Source organism: Carcharhinus amblyrhynchos, chromosome 28 (assembly GCF_965287045.1).
Source record: "Carcharhinus amblyrhynchos chromosome 28, sCarAmb.v2.hapA, whole genome shotgun sequence".
NCBI classification, from domain to species: Eukaryota; Metazoa; Chordata; class Chondrichthyes; order Carcharhiniformes; family Carcharhinidae; genus Carcharhinus; species Carcharhinus amblyrhynchos.
In genome coordinates this window covers 27,136,311-27,153,141 of record NC_137351.1, presented here as the reverse complement: position 1 = coordinate 27,153,141, position 16,831 = coordinate 27,136,311, and the positions used below count along the sequence as shown (strand labels likewise).

The following is a 16,831-nucleotide window of genomic DNA, read 5'->3' as shown; positions in this document are numbered from 1 at the left end:
CACTAATATTCAGAGGACAGTTGAGAGTCAGCACGTTGCTGTGTCTCTAGAGCTACATGTAGGCCAGACCAGGTAAGGATGGAAGATTTCCTTCCTGAGAGGACACTAGTGAACCATATGGGTTTTTTCGACAATTGATAGTGGTTTCACGGTCATTAGTAGATTCTTAATGCCAGATTTTTTTTAACTGAGTGCAAATTCCACCATCTGCCATGGCGGGATTTGAACCTGGGTTCCCAGAACATTAACTGAGTTTCTGGATTAATAGCCTAGTGATAATACCACTAGGCCATCGCCTCCCATTCTGGTAGTGGGAGCCAGGGATGTGAAGAAGAGCAGTCGCACACGCAATCTAGTCTGACCTTGTACATTCTGTTGGCAACAAAGCCTTTATTATTAAAGTGACGTTGAGTTGCCATTGGGGTGCTACCTACTGAGTCATAAGGCCTCTTCCACCAGGTCACCACAGTCTCATTCAGAGGCCAAAGCCTGTTCAGATTTTTCTGATTTAAGCTACATCTCAAATTCCAATCCTACACTGGCATGAGGGTGTGATGTACCACTGCAGTTCTTCTCTTTTCCCTCTGTAATGATGTATCAGTTCGTTATTAGATTCTTTGGTAGGTTCATGGCATAGGTGACCTGACAGAGATCTATAACATTATGAGTGGCACGGACAGAATGGATAGTCAGATGCTCTTTGCTATGGTAGAAAAATCAAATATTAGGGTTTAAGGTGCATGGGGAAAAGTTTAGAGGAGATGTGCAAGGCAAGTTTTTTACACAGAGGGTGGAACGTGCTGCCTGAGGAGGTGGTGGGAGCAGGTACCATAGCAACATTTAAGGGGCATTTAGATGAATACATGAATAGGATGGGAATGGAAGGATACGGACTCCACAAGTGCATATGGTTTTAGTTTAGGCAGGCATCATAATTGGTGCAGGCTTGGAAGGCCGATCATGATTTTTCACTCGGAGCGGTGGGTGAGTGGAATCGACTGCCGTCGGTGGCGGTGGAGGCAAATTCGATAGGATCTATTAAGAGACTTCTGGATGAGTGCATGGGGCTTAATAGGATTGAGGGTTATAGGTAAGCCTAGTAGGTAGAGGTATGATCGGCGCAACTTGTGGGCCGAAGGGCCTGTTTGTGCTGTAGTTTTTCTATGATGTACTTTTCTTTGTTCTTTGTTCAAGTTGTACCGTATACGTCAGTAATTCTGTGCGCCGTATGATGGCTCCTTTCACAGGAGCCTATTAATATTGTTGCCATTTTTCTGTAGGCATTATTCTCCCAAGCCTCTGTTTCTTAATGAATACACAGTGGGAGTTAGACCATTGAATAGGTAAATGTTGCCTATGAAATGAGTCATATTTTTCACAGTCTAATACACTACTTGATGAATAAATCAGCTCCAATAATTTGTGGGGCTGAATTTGTGGATTTCACCCACTCGGATTCATCAGATTATTAATTGCCGACAGAATCAAACCTCTATGTACTTGGCGTGTACTTACAGTTCAGCATTTATGAGAAATGGTTTCTGTTTTGCGTTTAAAAGGCAGATTATATCGAGATGGAGGACTCGATGTGTCACGCGGTAAGAGCAGAGTGAGATCCTCTCTTGAAGAGGAAGTTTGGTCATATTTTCACTTCCTACCCAATGGAGTCTCAATTCCACAATTCTTTTATCAAAGAAAAATCTATTCTAATCCCATTTTCCCAGCATTTACCCCATAGCTTTGTGTGCCTTGGCATTGCAAGTGCATTTCTAAATGCTTCTTAAATGTTACGAGGATCACTTGATTCCACCACCTTTTCAGGCAGGGAGTTTCAGACTCCCACCACCCTTCAGGTGGGTTTTTCCTCCCATCCTCTCTCAACTTCCTGCCACTTACCTTAAATCTGTGTCCCCTAGTCATTGATCCCTCCAATATGGGGAATATTTCTTCTTGTCCATTTTACTGATGTCTCTCAGAACTTGAGACCATGTCTCGCCCTTAATCTCCTCTGCTCCAAGGAAAACAACCCCAGTCTATCTAATCTCTGTTCATAACTACAATCCTCCAGCCCAGGCAACATCCTGGTAAATCTCCTTTCCAATGCTGTCACATTTGAGGATTAGATAGGGTGGAGAGGATTAGATAGGGTGGACAGTGAGAGCCTTTTTCCTCGGATGGTGATGGCTAACACGAGGGGACATAACTTTAAATTGAGAGGTGATAGTTATAGGATAGATGTCAGAGGTATGTTCTTTACTCAGAGGGTAGTAAGGGAGTGGAATGCCCTGCCTGCAGCAGTAGTGGACTTGCCAACTTTAAGGGCATTCAAATGGTCATTGGATAGGCATATGGATAATATTGGAATAGTTTAGGTGAGACAGTCATTAGATTGGTTCCACTGGTTGGCGCAACATTGAGGGCTGAAGGGCCTGTACTGCGCTATAATGTCTTATGTTCTATCTACATCCTGCCTATAATGTGGATTCCAGAGCTGCATATTGCTGTGGCCTAACCAATGTTTTATACAGTTCCAGCATAGTCTCCCTGTTCTTTATTTCTATTCATTTGTGGGAATGTTGGTCAGCTTTTATTACCCATCCTGAGTTGCCCTTGAGAAGGTTGTGGTGAGCTGAGTGGCTTGCTAGGCCATTTCAGAGGGTAGTTGAGATTCAATCTTTGGCTACATGTAGACCAGACTAGACAAGGACGTTAAATGACTAAAGGACATTAGTGAACCAGATGGGTTTTTCTGGCAATCGACAATGGTTTCATGGTCATCAGTAGATTCTTAATTCCAGGTATCATTTACTGAAATCAAATTCCACCAATTGCTGTGGCAGGATTCGAACCTGGGTCCCCAGAGCACCAGCTAAGTTTCTGGATTAATAGTCCGGCTAGTCCATCACCTCCCACGTCTCTGTGCCTCAGCTAATGAACTAGATGGGTTTTTCTGATAAGTTCATAGTTACCATTACTGAAACTGATTTTGAATTCCAGATCTTTAAATTAATTAATTACTTAAGCAGTGGCACTGTGGTAAGCACTGCTGTCTCTCAGTGCCAGGGGCCCAAATTCAATTCTGGCTTTGAGTGACTGTGTGGAGTTTGTGTGTTCTCCCCATGTCTGCGTGGGCTTCTTCTGGGTGCCCCAGTTTCAACAGGTGGGCAGGTTAGGTGGATTAGCCATGCTAAGTTGCCCCCTGGTGTCTCAAGATATGTAGGTTAGGGGCATTAGTGGGGTAAATGCATGGGGTTATGGCGATGGGGTGCAAAAATGTAGGTGCAAACTCGATGGGCTGAATGGCCTTTTTTTGCACTGTAGTGATTCTATGAATCTAAGGGCAACCAGGTACCATGATGGGACTTGAACCTCTTTCTCCAAACATTCAGTGACATTGACACTGCCACTGCAACACCATCTCCTGCTTCTCCTCTTCCTTTTTTCTGCAGCAGCTGGTCCTGTGCTACCTGTCCTCATTTTTCCTTCTGACCAACAGGGGCCCATAGAAAGATGTCCTTCACCAAGCTCTCCCGCTCTCCTGGTGACTCCAGAGGTCTCCGGTACGGTCGGGCAGCAGAGAGCTCACTCTCTTTAGGTGAAGTCCTCTGAGAATATTACTGCCAGATAATTGGTGAAATCTTGACAACATGTCACAAAAAGTTCCTCATGCATCTCAAAATTATTTTCACTTACAGTCTATCACGAGCAGCAAGTGAATAATGGAAATTGCGTGGGGCTTTAATTAGTGAAACAACTGTTTATTTTTAATCTTTGTTTTGGTATCTTTCGGTATTTTAATTCTAATCAAAAAGAACAATTCAAGTCCAATCGTGATCCCCACTTGAGGCACGAACCAGATCCTAGTTGACACAAGAAGATATTGCGCCTCTTCCTGGGCTTAATCAAACACGATCCAAGCTGACAGGATGAGCCATTGCACCCACTCCCGGGCTCGATCTAACACTTTGTTTTAGCCAATGGGCCAAGATGGCTTTGAAAAATTGCATCAGGTAAAGTCTCGGTTTTACCTCATTGGCTACCCTGCTCCTTCACTCTACTTTAGATTAGGCAAACCACCATTGCAGGCATTAGCATACCCCAAGCGCAATTGGCTAGCCTCATCCCCTGCCTGATCATGGCTAAAGGGGTCAAGGGATATTGGGGGGTAAGGGGGAATTGGGATATTGAATTCAATGATCTGCCATGATCAAAACGGGTGGACAGTAATTAGCACTGCTGCCTCGCAGATCCAGTGACCTGGTTTCGATTCCCGGCTTGTGTCACTGTCTGCGTGGAGTCTGCACGTTCTCCCCGTGTCTGCGTGGGTTTCCTCTCACAGTCCAAACATGTGTGGGTTTTGTGTATTGACCATGTTAAATTGCCCCTTAGTTTCCTGAGATGCGTAGGTTAGAGAGATTAGCAGGGTAAATATGTGGGGTTATGCGGATAAGGTCTCTGTGGGATTGTTGTCAGTGCAGACTCGATGGGCTGAATGGCCTCCTTGTGCACTGTAGTGTTTCTATGAATTTCTTCTATGGATTTCTATGAACAGGCAGAGCAAGCTTGAAGAGCCGAATGGCCTACTCCTGCTTCTAGATTCGATGTTTCACCCCTGCGTGGGCTGGTAGGGGAAGTCATTAATTGCAGCACTGGTCACCAAAATAATATCCAGCTTCTCAAATGAATATTAGTCAGTAACTTATTTAGCAATCAGCCTTAGTAATCTTTATGGCAGCTGTTTCCATTCTGTGTTTCTATTCCTTCACTAAGATGGTGACTGGCAATAAACGTGAGCTGGACCAGACTTGCGGATCGAGATCCCACATTGGAGGCTATTTCAGGGCTAAACAGGCTTCAGAGTATTTCAGAATGGATTCAGTTAAAATCACCATCTCTAGAACTTTGGAAGAGAACTTCAGAATCCTAATAGCTGGCTGACCACTGGGGGAAGCTTCTGTGGGTTTAGATTTCATCCTAAGATTAAAATATAAGTATTTATTATTAGGGGAGTGTTAAAAGTAAAGTTTATTTATTAGTCACAAGTAGGCTTACATTAACACTGCAATGAAGTCACTGTGAGAACTCTGTGGTCGCCACTCTCCAGTGCCTGTTCGGGTACACTGAGGGATAATTTAGCATGGCCAATGCACCCTAACCAGCACATCTTTCGGACTGTGGGAGGAAACTGGAGCACCAGGAGGAAACCCATGCAGACACAGGGAGAATGTGCAAACTCCGCACAGACAGTGACCCAAGCTGGGAATCGAACCTGGGTCCCTGATGCTGTGAGGCAGCAGTGCTAACCACCGTGCCATTGTTCTGCTGTGTGTGTGTGTGTGCCTCCTGAAAATGGGTTACAAAAACATAACAAGTCCGCGCAGTGAGATTTACTTCTGATTTCCTTCCTGAATTAGTTTTGGGTATTGTTGGAAATTGGCACCTAGTGCACCAATTGTTAAATCTTTAACAGTCGGAAGAGAAACATGTTTATAAACTGGCATGTTCAGAATTCAGTCAATGACTTGGATTCTGCACACCCCCCAACAGCCTTATGCCAATGGCAGTGACTCTGTCCTAAACCTTAACTTAGCCCTGTGATGATTGCAGCTTAATGATGCTGGGAGGAGCTATAATGGAATCCTTCACAAAGGGGAGACCCGAAGAACATCCAGAAATGAGAAATATAATAACGCGTAGTCAGCATGGATTTCGAAAGGGGAAATTGTGTTTGAACAGCCTCATTGAGCATTTTGAGGGCATTACTGAGAGGGTAGACAAGGGTAATGCTGTAGATATGGTTTACCTGGATTTTAAAAAGGCCTCCGATGAGATGCCCCATAAGTAATGAAGAAGGTCAAAGGATCTGGAGGCAAGTGGCAGCTCGGATTTCTAGCTGCTTTCAAGACAGAAAGCAGAGAACGGGGATAGCGGGTAGCAATTCCAAGTGGCAGGAGTGATCTTCCACACAAATTAGTACATGGTTATTGACACTGGAGGCATCACACAGCTTGGTCACACATTACATGGCACTGCCCAGACTGGGACTATTTTTCCCTCTGGAGTATAGGAGGCTCTTGTGGAGGTTTATAAAATAATGAGGGGCATAGATCAGCTAGATGGTCAATATCTTTTCCCAAAGTAGGGGAGTCTAAAACTAGAAGTTTTAGGATGAGAGGGGAGAGATACTAAAGGATCCAGAGGGGCAATTTTTTCACAAAGAGGGTGGTGTGTGTCTGGAACAAGCTGCCAGAGAAAGTAGTAAAGGCAGATACAATTTTACTTTTTAAAAAGCATTTAGATAATTACATGAGTAAGATGGCTATCACGGGATGTGAGCCAAATTAATGCAATTGGGACTAGATTAGTCGTTATAAAAAAAAAGGGCAGCACGGATAAGTTGGGCTGAAGGGCCTATTTCTATGCTGTAAACCTCTATGACTCTATGCCTGAGCTGTTCAAAGCGAAATAGGATTTTCCTTTTGAAGAAGTCTGAATAGTTGGCAAATGAGCCTTTTTCATCCCTGTTATATCTGCAGATATAACGGAAACCTCGCTCATGGTACCCACGCAACCTGTCCAGCTCAGACTGTGAGTCACGCTCCAGAGAAAATCCACTTTACTAGCAAAGCTAATTTCCTCTCTGGGATTTGCTAATAAGCCTCGTTGTCTCAATCTAATATTGGACCCTTGATCCACCCTCGATTTTCATCATTCTACTGTTGGTTGCTTTGCCTTCAGCTGCTAAAACCCGAAGCTCTGGAATTCCTTCCCTAAGCCTCTTTGTCTCTCTACCTTTTTACCTTTTAAGATGGCCCTTAAAATCTCGTTGTTGGACCAAAGGTTTGGCCAGGCCTCCTGATACCTCCTCACGTGTGGCTAAATTGTACTTGGTAACCCTCCTGTGAGGCATCTTTGAACACATTTCACTAGATTCAGGGTGCAACATAAATGCACGTTGTTGTTGTACTACACAGGAACCATCATTTTGCTCACCATTTCGTTTAGTCTTGGTTGTTTTGTGATGTAGGCAGCTGGAGTATTGGCTGAATTTAATTTGTCAATCTCAGCCCCATTCAACTTAACAAAATCCCCATCCTCAATAGTGGAGAGTAGATAATATAAAATATAAATATAATTTATATATATTATATATAAACATAATTAATTTATATTGTTAGGCTGCAGCAGGACAGCAAGGGAGAGATTCTTAGCGGGAGTGCTTAGAGTGCCCAAAGTACTAGAGTTTTATTCATTTATTTATTCCGTTTTTTCGTGGGTTTTTCTTTTCGAGGTTTAAACTAAGGGAAGCAGATGTCGGATAGTTTGAGGCAGCTCGGTCTTTTCTCTTTAGAGAGACGAAGGATGAGAGGTGACCTGATAGAAGTGTATAAGATGTTGAGAGGTGGAGATCGGGTGGATTCTCAGAGGCTTTTTCCCAGGGCTGAAATGGTTGCTACGAGAGGACACAGGTTTAAGGTACTGGGGAGTAGATATCAGGGGTAAGTTTTTCACTCAGAGGGTGGTGGGTGAGTGGAATCGGTGCTGGTGGAGGCAAATTCGATAGGGTCTTTTAAGAGACTTTTGGATGAGTACGTGGGACTTAATAGAATTGAGGGTTATAGGTAAGCCTAGAAGGTAGGGATATCATCGGCGCAACTTGTGGGCCGAAAGGCCTGATTGTGTTGAAGTTTTTTTATGTTCTAATGGTGGAGAGATCCAGCACGTCGATGCAAAAGATAAGAAGCATTTGCAACAACCTTCAGCCAGAAATGCTGAGCGGGTGATCTAACTCTGCCTCTTCCGGAGGTCCCCGGCATCGCAAATGTCAGTCTTTAGTCATTTTGATTTACTCCACGTGGTATTGGAGGACAGCTGAAGGTACTGGATACTGCAAAGGCAATGGGCCCTGACGATATTCTGGCAATAGCACTTGTGCTTCAGAACCTTAGCCAAGCTGTTCCAGTACAGCCGCAACACTGACAATGTGGAAAATTGCTCAGATACGTCCTGTACGCAAGAAAACAGGACAAATGCAACCCGGCTAATTGCCACCCCATCTCGATCATCAGCAAAATGATGGGAAGGGTCATTAACAGTCTTATCAAGAGGCATTTACTCAGCAATAACCTGCTCGTGGGCACTCAGTTTGAGTTCCACCTGGGTCAACTGAGCTCCTGACCTCCTTACAGCCTTGGCTCGATCGTGGACAAAAGAGCTAAACTCCAGAGGTGAGGCGAGTGCGATCTCCCTTGACATCAAGGTGGCATTTGATTGTGGCCAAATCAACATGAGAATCTGTGGAGAGTTTTAACACTTTTCTCACGCAGCTGGTCGCAATCCATTTGCAGTTCCACGCAGAGTGATATCGATGTAAAAATTTCCTTTGAAAGGGCAAATCCAGTGTTGCACAACTGACCTTGTAACTTCATTATTTTTGTGTTGAATGAGTCCCTTTTCCAGTAAGCAGTTCTTTCAAGTTGACTGTTCCAAGCTTGTGCCTGTGTCCTAAGGCCTATTTCCCCATTGCAAGTAAACATGAACATGTTTTATAAATTAGCCACTGGTACAGCTGTTGGATTGGAGCTGAACAGGAAGAACGTACGACACTGCTGGCATGAAAGATGCCTTTTCTTTAATGTTGCACCGTTAGTTTTTGAGTATATATTCTTTTTTTTGAGGGGTCCCGGAGCGGAATGTTTCCTTCAGGAATTGCAGCCGGGTTAGATCTGATACGGACCCTAATTTTTCACTTTTGTGGCAGGAAATGGGGGGGGGGAGGGGGGGCCATACTGATTTCGGGTCCTCAACCCACCACCTCCATCAGGGACAAAAAAATCTCCAGGAACATCAGGCTTAGGAGCAGGATTTGGCACGTCAAGCCTTTCAATAAGATCTGTGGAATATTGACCAGGATCCCCCTTATGCAGCGAGAAGATGGATTCCCTGTCTAGTTAACGATAGTGGGCTCATAAAGCTGGAGGCCCAGTCAGGGGTCTTTTAGTTTGAGAGAAGCGCTCGATTTAAATGGAATGTAGCTGAGGGAGCTCATTGACAAGGTTTCCTCTTGTCACTTTTTACAAATTTAGCTTTGGAGTTTATTTATTAGTGTCACAAGTAGGCTTACATTAATTGTCACAATGAAGTTACTGTGAAAATCCCCTAGTTGCCACACTCTGGAGGCACCTGTTTGGGTACACTGGGGGAGAATTTGGCATGGCCAGTGCACCTAAACAGCACGTCTTTCAGACTGAGAGGGGAAACCGGAGGAAACCCACGCAGACACACAGAGAATGTGTGGACTCTGCACAGACCGGATTTGAACCCAGGTCCCTGGCACTGTGAGGCAGCAGTGCTAACCACTGTGTCTTAAATAAACAAAATTACAGAAGGCGACCTCATGTTAAAAGCAGGAAAGGTTGGAAAATCCCAGCAAGTCTGGCTACATCTGTGGAGAGAGAAACGGAGCGAACTGGTGCGATTTTTCTGATCCGGTCCCGAGTCAACAGACCTCTTGCTGCTTTGTCAAATTTTCTGTCCCACCAGTGACAATTCCTGCAGTGGGTGGGGTAGATACATAGAAAATAGAAGCAGCAGTCGGTCTTCGAGTCTGCTCTGCCATTCATTTTGATCGTGGCTGATCACCAATACCCTGATCCTGCTTTCCCCACCCCATAGCCCTTGATCCCTTGAGCCCCAAGAGCTAAAATCCAATTTTTTCTTCAAATCGCACATCACTTTGGGCTCAACTACTTTCTGTGGGAGTGAATTCCACACATTCACCACCCTCTGGGTGAAGAAATGTCTCCTCACCTCAGTTCTAAAAGGTTTACCCCTTATCCTCAAACTATGACCCCCTAGTTCTGGACTTCTCCACCATTGGGAACACGCTTTCAGAATCTATCCTGTCTAACCCTGTTAGAATTTTATAAGTTTCTGTGTGATCCTCTCTCACTCTTCTAGACTCCAGTGAATATAATCCTAACCGACGTAGTCTCTCCTCATATGACAGACCTGCCTTCCCAGGAATCATCCTGGTAAACATTTGCTGTACTCCCTCTGTAGCAAGGACATTAGATTCCTCAGGTAAGGATAGCAAGACTGCATGCAATACTCTAGGTGTGGCCTCACCAAGGCCCTATATAATTGCAGTGAAGCATTCCTATTCTTGGCTGTACTCCCACCCAGAAGTGCAGCCACCCCCCCCGACTCCAGGCCTGCCAGTAGTGCCCACCTTTAGCAGGTTGAACCGCCTTCCCCCTGTTGAGTTAGCAAATTGGAGGCTTCCTTTGTCTATCCTTAAAATGCTCTTAATGATCCTCTTTGTCAGCTCAGCAGGTGGGAAGGGGAGGCTCCGAATGTGCCTTCCCTACAACGGCTGGTGGCGGGGAAGCAGTATGAGTGTCCGGAGCGCTGCTTTTTTTTTTTGAGGCATGTGCATTCCATTCCTGACCTCGCTGGGGTCGACGATCGTGATGTAAATACTGAACCAATCATTCCCGTCTGTGTCCTGTGAGTTCCGGCCAATATTTACCTCACAAACAACATCACTCCAGCAGCATGATAAAAGCTAAATACTGTGGGTGTTGGAACCTGACACAAAAACAGAAAAGGCTGGAAAATCACAGCAGGTCTGACAGTATTCGTAGCGAGAGAATAGAGCCAACGTTTCAGATCTGGATGACCCTTCGTCAGAGCTGTCTACAACAGGTCATTTTATCTCCTTCTTGTTTACGGGAGTTTGCTGTATGGAAACTGTTTGCTGGGTTTCCCACATTGCAAGTACTTCTTTGCTTCTGGAAAGTTCTGTTGGGGCATTTGCAGGTTCTAACTAAACTCCGGTTCTTTCTTCACTTGCTGTTCTAGAAGGTTGCTCCCTATTGTGTCCTGTGTAAAATTCCCCTGTATCTTACTCACCCTAGCATTTGTACAGAACTGCAGCTTCAGTCTTCGAATTGACTGTCCCTGGCTCATCAACTCTCTCGCTCGCGCACACAGATGAGGAATTATGTTTGATGTGTCTTAGAAACCATAGAAAAGCCACAATGCAAAAAACAGTCCTTCAGCCATCTGTTCTTCTTTGTTGAAGAAAGCAAAGATCACAGTGAGAGCAGAAAATGCTGGAAAATCTCAGCAATTTCTCAAAATCCAGTATTTTCTGTTTTTGTTTCAGAGTCCGACATCCGCAGTAATTTGCTTTTTCTCTTGTAGGTGGCACGGTGACACAGTGGGTTTAGCACTGCTGCCTCACAGTGTCAGGGACCCGGATTTGATTCCTGGCTTGGGTCACTGTGCAGAGTTTGCACGTTCTCTCCCTGTCTGCATGGCTTTCCTCCGGGTACTCCAGTTTCCTCCAAGAGTTCGAAAGAGGTGCTGGTTCGCTGCATTGGCCATGATAAATTCTCCCTCAGAGTACCCGAACAGGCGCCGGAGTGTAGCAACTAGGGGATTTTCACAGTTACTTCCTTCTTTCTCCTCCTCCCTTGACTATCTCTGACTATTTTCTCTGACTCAAATCCACTCCCTTTCTCTCTCCAAAAGCATTTGAGTTTCTGAATCTAAATCATTGTTATAAATTGAAAGAAATAGTTGTTTCTAGATCAATCCCTGGAGTTTTCCATTCACTGTTGCCTTCCACTTTGGTGTTACTTTCCCCCCAGATGACTTATAGAAACCCTACAGTGCAGAAGGAGGCCATTTGGCCCATCGAGTCTGCATCGACCACAATCCCACCCAGGTCCTACCCCCATATCCCTACATATTTAACCTGCTAATCCCTCTAATCTACGCATCTCAGGACACTTGGGTTGATTGGCCATGCAATTTTAGCACATCTAACCCGCACATCTTTGAACTATGGGAGAAAACCTGAGCACCCGGAGGAAACACACGCAGACACAAGAAGAATGTGCAAACTCCACACAGACAGTGACCCAAGCTGGGAATCGAACCCAGGTCCCTGGAGCTGTGAAGCAGCAGTGCTAACCACTGTGCTACCACGCCACCCTCCACTTTGCTACCATGTGGCCAATGAAATACAATGTGGAAAAGTGTGAGGTTATGCAGTTAGGAAGGCAAATGCAGTGTTAGTACTCATGTCGAGATGGCTCGCATACAAGAGCAGTGATGTACTCCTGACCTGTATAAGGCTCTGGTCAGACTCATTTGGAGTATCTGCTGACCTTGGAAAGGGTCCAGAAGAAGTTCACAAGAATGATCCATGAAATGAAGAACTTGTTGTATGAGGAACAGTTGAAGACTCTGGGTCTGTACTGGTTGGAGTTTAGAAGCATGAGCGGGGGAGGGGGGAATCTTATTGAAACTTAATGGATACTGCGAGGCCTTTAAGATCATATCCATCCGCCTTTGATTTCCCCTACCTCTGGAACTAGTTTCCTCCATCCAACTGAATCCTTTTAACATATTTAAAACGCATCTAACCCCTCAATATTCTCTACTTAAGGGATAGGAAGCAACATTTATATAACCTGTCCTTGTAATTTTATGATCTAAACTATGGCATTGCTTCTAAAGTAATCATTGCCTATTGCCAGAAAAAAAGACATGCTGTCAAACCTTTTTATCTTGCACTCATCAGAAAAGCCAGATTTAAAAGGGAGCAACAATTTGTACTACAAGGGAAAAGGATGATGAGTGGTTGGCAAGGTAACTCTGGTTGAGGTGTTGCCATGACGAATGCGTCAGGGAAAATATAGTTTGAGAAAGTCTCAGTACCTGGACATGTTGCTTTTGGCTGCAGAAGACAGGCTGCTGTGTATAAATATATGATGTGGAGATGCTGGTGTTGGACTGGGGTAAACATAGTAAGAAGTCTCATAACACCAGGTTAAAGTCCAACAGGTTTACTTGGTAGCAAAAGCCACTAGCTTTCGGAGCGCTGCTCCTTCATCAGCTAAGTGGGAGTTCTGTTCACAAACAGAGCATATAAAGACATAAACTCAATCTACAAAATAATAGTTGGAATGTGAGTCTTTATACATAATCAAGTTTTAAAGTTTCAGACAATGTGACTGGAGAGAGTTAAGCACAGGTTAAAGAGATGTGTATTGTCTCCAGCCAGGACAGTTAGTGAGATTTTGCAAGCCTGGGCATGCTTTGGGGGTTACAGATAGTGTGACATGAACCCAAGTTCCTCATGTGTGCGGAACTTGGCTATCGGTCTCTGCTCAGCGACTCTGCGTTGTTGCGTGTCGTGAAGGCTGCCTTGGAGAATGTTTACCCGAAGATCAGAGGCCGAATGCCTGTGATCGCTGAAGTGTTCCCCAAGAGGAAGAGAACAGTCTTACCTGGTGATTGTTGGGCGGTGTTCATTCATCCATGGTTGTGGCATCTGCCTGGTCTTCATCACGCAGGACCTTCAACCGATGCTATACACTAGATACATTGATGACATTTTCTTTCTTTGGACTCATTATGAACAATCATTGAAACAACTACATGACGACATCAACAAGTTCCATCCCACCATCAGCTTCAATATGGACTACTCTCCAGAATCGATTGCATTGTTGGACACGTGCACCTCCATCAAGGACGGTCACCTCAGCACCTCACTGTACCGCAAACCCACGGATAACTTCACGATGCTCCACTTCTCCAGCTTCCACCCTAAACACGTTTAAGAAACCATCCCCTACAGACAAGCCCTTCATATACACAGGATCTGCTCAGATAAGAAGGATTGCAACAGACACCTCCGGATGTGAAAAGACGCCCTCATAAGAACAGGATATGGCGCTCGACTCATTGATCGACAATTCTGACGCGCCACAGCAAAAAAACCACATCGACCTCCTCAGAAAACAAACACAGGACATGGCGGACAGAGTGCCTTTTGTCGTCTGGTACTTCCCCGGAGCGGAGAAGCTACGACATCTTCTCCGGAGCCTTCAACATGTCATTGATGAAGACGAACATCTTGCCAAAGCCATCCCCACACCCCCACTTCTTGCCTTCAAATAGCCGCACAATCTCAAACAGACCATTGCCCGCAGCCAACTATCCAGCCTTCAGGAGAACAGTGACCATGGCACCACACAACCCTGCCACAGCAACCTCTGCAAGACATACCGGATCAACGACATGGATGCCATCATCTCATATGAGAACACCATCCACCAGGTACACAGTACATACACTTGCAACTTGGCCAGCACTGTCTATCTGACACGCTGCAGGAAAGGATGTCCCAAGGCATGGTACATTGGGGAGACCATGCAGACAACAGATGAATGAACACCGCTCAACAATCGCCAGGCAAGACTGTTCTCTTCCTCTTGGGGAACACTTCAGCGGTCACTGGCATTCGGCCTGTGATCTTCGGGTAAGCATTCTCCGAGGCGGCCTTCATGACACATGACAGCGCAGAGTCGCTGAGCAGAGACTGATGGCCAAGTTCTGCACACATGAGGACGGCCTCAACCGGGATCTTGGGTTCATGTCGCACTATCTGTAACCCCCATGACTTGCCTGGGCTTGCAAAATCTTACTTACTGTCCTGGCTGGAGACAGTACACGTCTCTTTAACTTGTGCTTAACGCTCTCTCCACTTACGTTGTCTGTACCTTTGAGACTTGATTACCTTAAAGACTTGCATTCCAACCATTATTTTGTAAATTGAGTTTGTGACACTATATGCTCTGTTTGCGAACAGAACTCCCACTTACCTGATGAAGGAGCAGCGCTCCGAAAGCTAGTGGCTTTTACTATCAAATAAACCTATTGGACTTTAACCTGGTGTTGTGAGACTTCTTACTGTATAAATATATGAACATAGGACAGTACAACACTCAGGAACAGGGCCTTTGACCCTTGATGTTGTGTTCAACATGACGCCAAATTGAACTAATCCCTTCTGCTTTGACCATGTTCCTCTATTCCCTGCATATTTATGTGCTTATATAAAAGCCCCTCAAATGCCCCTATCGTATCTGCCTCCACCCACCTCCCTAGGCAGTGTGTTCCAGACACCTACCACTCTGTGTAAAAATAAACTGCATCTCCTTTGAACTTTCCCTGTCTCACCTTAAGTGTGTGCCATCTAGTATTTGACATTTCAACTCTGGGAAAACGATTCTGACTGTCAACCCTACCTATGCCCCTCCATAATTTTATAGACGTCTATCGGATCTTCCCTTAGCCTCTGCCACTTCAGAGGAAACACTCCTAGTTTGTAGCTTTTAGAAAGCATAAGTGAGCCAGAGACAAAACCTTAAATTGTTAGTGTAATTCTTGTCACACTCAGGATTGTTCAGAAAGTGCTGCCCAATGGCAGAATAGTTGCCTAGTCAGCATCTCAACCTGTTTAGCCCAACAGGGTGGGATTACTGTTCGTCAGTCTGGTGTGGATTCAGACTAGGGTCTTTGAGGAAAAGATATTTTGCTTTCGAACCTTGAGTGCTTTTGTGATTAGTGTATATTTACTCTGACATTTAAATAATGGTGTCTGTTGCTGTGCACGTTCAAAGGTGCCCTGTCCCGTGTTCAGTGAAACAATGTGCTCAGGGATAAGTGCGCGGCTCCCAGATTGGCGACTGACCCCAGTGACCTTTTGTCTCCTTGTCCTTTACAGATAAGTAGAAGCCCGTTCCTGACCAGAGCAGCGCAGTCGACAACTTGACGGGAGGTGCAACAAGATGGAGTCGCAGAAGGAGGTCACGACGTGGGAGTCCTTCCGCGCAAAGACCAAACCCTTACTGCAGAACTTGAAGAAAGGCAAGATGTTGAGCAAGAGGAAAGAGGTGAAGAAGCGGCACCTTCTGGATCAGCGGATGAGCGTGTCGGAGCCGGACATGTTGCAAGTGGGCAAAACCTACAGCGAGACCTGCTCCCGTGCCCTGGTCCAGACCTCGGCTGTCAATTACTTCAGCAGCCCCTCCACCCCCGTCAAGAAGCTGGATAAAGGTAGCGGGCAGGCTGTGCCCCAGGAAAATAGGGTGGATTCAGCCCGGCCTCAAGAACTGGAGATTCCCTGCGCTGAAAAAGAAGCATCCCCGCCCAGCCCCTTATCAGAGCTGGCGAAGGAGTCCAGCAAAAGCGGGTGTGAGGACCCGCTGGAGAGCAACTCCTGTGGTGGGATGGACGAAACGTTTGTGGTAAGTGATTACTGAGAGTGGGTTTCCAGGAATTAATCGGGCAGAATTCCTCTGGTGTGGGAGCCCTGAACAGGGAGGCTCGTGGAAACGAAAGGTGGTGGAAATCTGGACTGTGTCCTTTCCCTATCCCCTCCCCACTTCTTCCCCAACATGCTGTCATTGCCCCAGAAGCTGTAAAGTTATAGGTCAAGCGAAAATTTCAAAACTGACTTTGGGTAAGGTGGGTAGGAGTCAAAGGTCACGCAAGTGTTGATGTTTAGAGTTTTGGAATTGTTACGGGAATCAGCGGGCGACAAGTTCGGTCATCAGACTAATGAGATGACGTCAGAAATGTGTTACGTTTTCAGGTAAACTGTAGCTGTGAACTAAGCAGTGAATTACTGCGCTATATTATGCTATGTACGTTCTGTATTGTGACGGGATAGGGTGTGCACAATCTTACCAAAAAATGGCAGAGAAACTCCAGGTTCTGGCGAGAAAATCGGCTTGTATCTATCCAGAGAAGCCGGTTGGTTTTCTTTCCCGATCTTACGACACTCTGCCAAAAAAAAATCAAGTAGACTGTTCCCCCCTCCCAGCCCCGTGGGGTGGCACAGTGGTTGGCACTGGTGCCTCACAGCACCAGGGATCCGGGATCGATTTGCAGCTTGTGTTGCTATCTGTGTTTCCTCGCACAGTCCGAAAGGCGTGCTGGTTAGTGCATTGGCCGTGCTAAATTC

General features: G+C 45.5%; 1 protein-coding gene across 1 annotated transcript in view; it reads left to right on the top strand.

Annotated features, from left to right (window-relative positions):
- Window positions 1-16,831, top strand: part of LOC145359474 (multiple C2 and transmembrane domain-containing protein 2-like) — a 473,933-nt gene that overhangs the window by 47,748 nt on the left and 409,354 nt on the right. Inside the window, exon 2 of the mRNA XM_080214042.1 lies at window positions 15,590-16,112. Within this exon, the coding sequence (XP_080070168.1) occupies window positions 15,654-16,112 (459 nt within the window). The 5' untranslated portion in view covers window positions 15,590-15,653. The remainder of the gene's footprint in view (window positions 1-15,589; window positions 16,113-16,831) is intronic.